Raw genomic sequence first — 2,879 nt, 5'->3', positions numbered from 1 at the left:
AAGGATTTCCTCCATTCCAAAGACATCAAAGCAAAGGACTCCGAGATCTCTTTTCTCAAGGGCGAGCTGGAAAATGTAACTTCTCAGCTTGATATAGCCAACATGAAAGCTGAATCTCTCCACCTAGAGTTGGCTGAGGCAAAAGCGAAGATTGAGCACCTCGAAGATCATGAAAAGAATGGTTGGATGGAGGAGAGGAGGATTATAACAGACGATGCTTTTGCCAATGGTTTCCACTTCTATAGGATCGGGTATGTGGAAAATGATCCTGAGTACACCTTTGAGAAGTTTAGTAAAGAAACTGTTGCTGAAATAGAAGAGTTTAAGAGAGAGTTTGCAAGAGAGATTCGGGATAAGAGGGTTAAGCCTGGTTTGGAGGAGGCGGAGGACGCGCCCACTGAGGAACCAACTAAGGACACGCCTGAGGTTGATTCATCAGTTCCTCTCCAGTCAATCCCTCCAACCGATGATTCTCATGGCGCGCCCCTGACTTATTTCCATTATCTCCATTGCAACTAAACTAAGTCCTTTAATACTTTGAGGAGCCAGCCCTCTTTTAATGCTCTGCCAAGTTGTATGACTATATTTTTTGCTACTCTTAATTTTGCATTGTAATTATCGTAAGGTTTCATCTAGCTTCATTTCTTTCAATAATCATGCAAGAGTAGATTTTCTGCAAAAAGTTTTTTAAGTACCAAATAGATGACGCGCCCTAATGGGTAAGACGCACCTTAAAAGTAAATATTCTCGTATAGTAATCCTTCAAAGATAAAATTTGTGAAGGCGCCTCTACCTTTAGGGCGCGCCTTGTGTTATACAGGTTTTTTGTCGAAGCTTTTTCTAGACAATCATACACTTTTATTTTTGCTTTGTCAAGATTTGCTAAGTATACAGAAGTTTGAGGCGCGCCCTACCAAAAAGGCGCACGTTGATACCTTGACCACGGGTGAACTTAAAATATAATATTTCTCCAAAGTTAAATTAAGCATGGCATGCCTCATCATAGGGCGCGCTTCTTGTCTTTAGCAGATATTCTTAGATAGGAGGTTTTACAATTTCTGATTTAGAGGACATATTTCTTAGAACATATTCCTTAGATATCATGGATATCCTGTGTTTGTGTATTACAAATAACTCTTCCTTTATCTTTAAGGGACTTTTTAATTAGGGCGCGCCCTAACTTTCTCTTATGTATGCCAAAAAAATAAAACAATTTAAAGCAACTTTTTTTTATTGATAATGCGCTCTAGTGTAAAAATTACACCAGTCCCATGGCTACTATGCTCTATAGGGAAATTATTTGAAAATTTTATCCTTCAGCTAGTTCCAGGGTTCGTCGTCATGTATACTACCCCCTAGGCTAGGAGGAATTTATTTGCTACCAGTCTATTACATAGAAATCAATTATGGAAACGAGGGGGCCAAATCCGCACCCTACTGATAATACTTCCGCAAGTGCTCTGCATTCCAAGCCCGTGGAATAAGCTTGCTATCCAAATCTTCCAAGCGATAGTTTCCCTTCCAAAGTATAGCCATGACCTTGTATGGTCCTTCCCAGTTAGCTCCAAGCACTCCATGCTGAGCTATTTTAGTATTTGGCATGACTTTTCACAACACAAGATCTCCCACCTTATAAGGCATAGACTTCACCTTTTTATTAAAATACCTTGCCATTATTTACTGATATGCAGCAAGCTTCAATTGAGAATTCATTCAAGCTTCTTCTAGTTAATCCAAGTGGAGCCTTTGATTAACTTCTGCATCTTCCTCAACGAACAAATCCCTCCGCAGAGATCCAGCTCCTACCTCTACGGAAATCATAGCCTCATACCCATAAGTTAGCAAAAAAGGAGACTCTCCTGTGGTTGACCTCAGAGTTGTGTTGTAAGACCAAAGGACCATGGGCATCTTTTCTGGCCAATCTCCCTTCTTTTCTTCTAGCTTAACCTTCAAAGTATGTTTGATAATCTTGTTTATGGCTTCTGTCTGACCATTGCTTTGCGGTGGTAGACTGCAGCGAAATCTTTCTTAATGTTCAAATCTTCACAAAGCTTCTTTAACTCTTTACTGTCAAGCTGCTTTCCATTGTCAGAGATGAGTTTGTACGGAATACCAAACCTGCATACTATGGAGTTTAAGACAAAGTCCTTGATTTTCTTTGCTGTGATCGTTGCTAGTGGCATAGCTTCTGCCCATTTCGTAAAATAATCAATAGGCACTATGGCATACTTCACACCCCCCTTGGCCTTGGGAAATTCTCCAATGAGATCAATCCCCCATAATGTGAAAGTCCAAGGACTGGTCAGCGAAGTGATAGATGTTGCTGAGGCATTGGAATAATTAGCGAATCGTTGGCAACGATCACATGCCCTAACAAACTTGAAGACATTTTCTTTCATGGTTGGCTAGTAATATCCTTGTCTAAGAACTTTTAATGCCAACGAATCACCCCCTGAGTGATTGCCATAAATACCTTTGTGCACCTCTCTAAGAATATAATTTCCTTCTTCCAAATCCACACATCGTAAAAGCGGTTGATTAAACCCTCTCTTATACAACACTCCATCATACTCAACATACCTCGTAGCCTGGTAGCGAAGGCGTCGAGCCTGTAGCTTGTCTTCTGGAAAAGTTTCCATTTGAATAAAATTATAAATGGGGGTCATCCTGGTCTCCTGTGGGATCACCTCTGTCCGGAACAAACCCACTTCTGGAATACTCGGAATTTTCTGGATCCCCAAAGGAATTTGTCCAAGTAGCACGCTGTCCATTTGTGATCTCATCTTGGCCAAGGCATCTGCATTGTTATTTTCTTCCCTCGGTATACCTTCTAACCTGGCGCTTCCAAACTTTTCTAGTAGACGCTGTACATATCTCAT

The 2,879-nt window shown here is 40.8% G+C and overlaps 1 protein-coding gene across 1 annotated transcript; it reads right to left on the bottom strand.

The window, feature by feature from the left end:
- Positions 1 to 2,405: 2,405 nt before the first annotated feature.
- On the bottom strand, positions 2,406 to 2,879 carry LOC141690777 (uncharacterized). Its single transcript, XM_074495548.1, has one exon. It carries the CDS (start codon positions 2,877 to 2,879, stop codon positions 2,406 to 2,408), a length of 474 nt encoding a protein of 157 aa, XP_074351649.1.

Source organism: Apium graveolens, chromosome 10, assembly GCF_009905375.1.
Source record: "Apium graveolens cultivar Ventura chromosome 10, ASM990537v1, whole genome shotgun sequence".
In the NCBI taxonomy this organism is placed as follows: Eukaryota; Viridiplantae; Streptophyta; class Magnoliopsida; order Apiales; family Apiaceae; genus Apium; species Apium graveolens.
The sequence above is the reverse complement of the archived record's forward strand: the minus strand, read 5'-3'. Positions and strand labels throughout refer to the sequence as shown.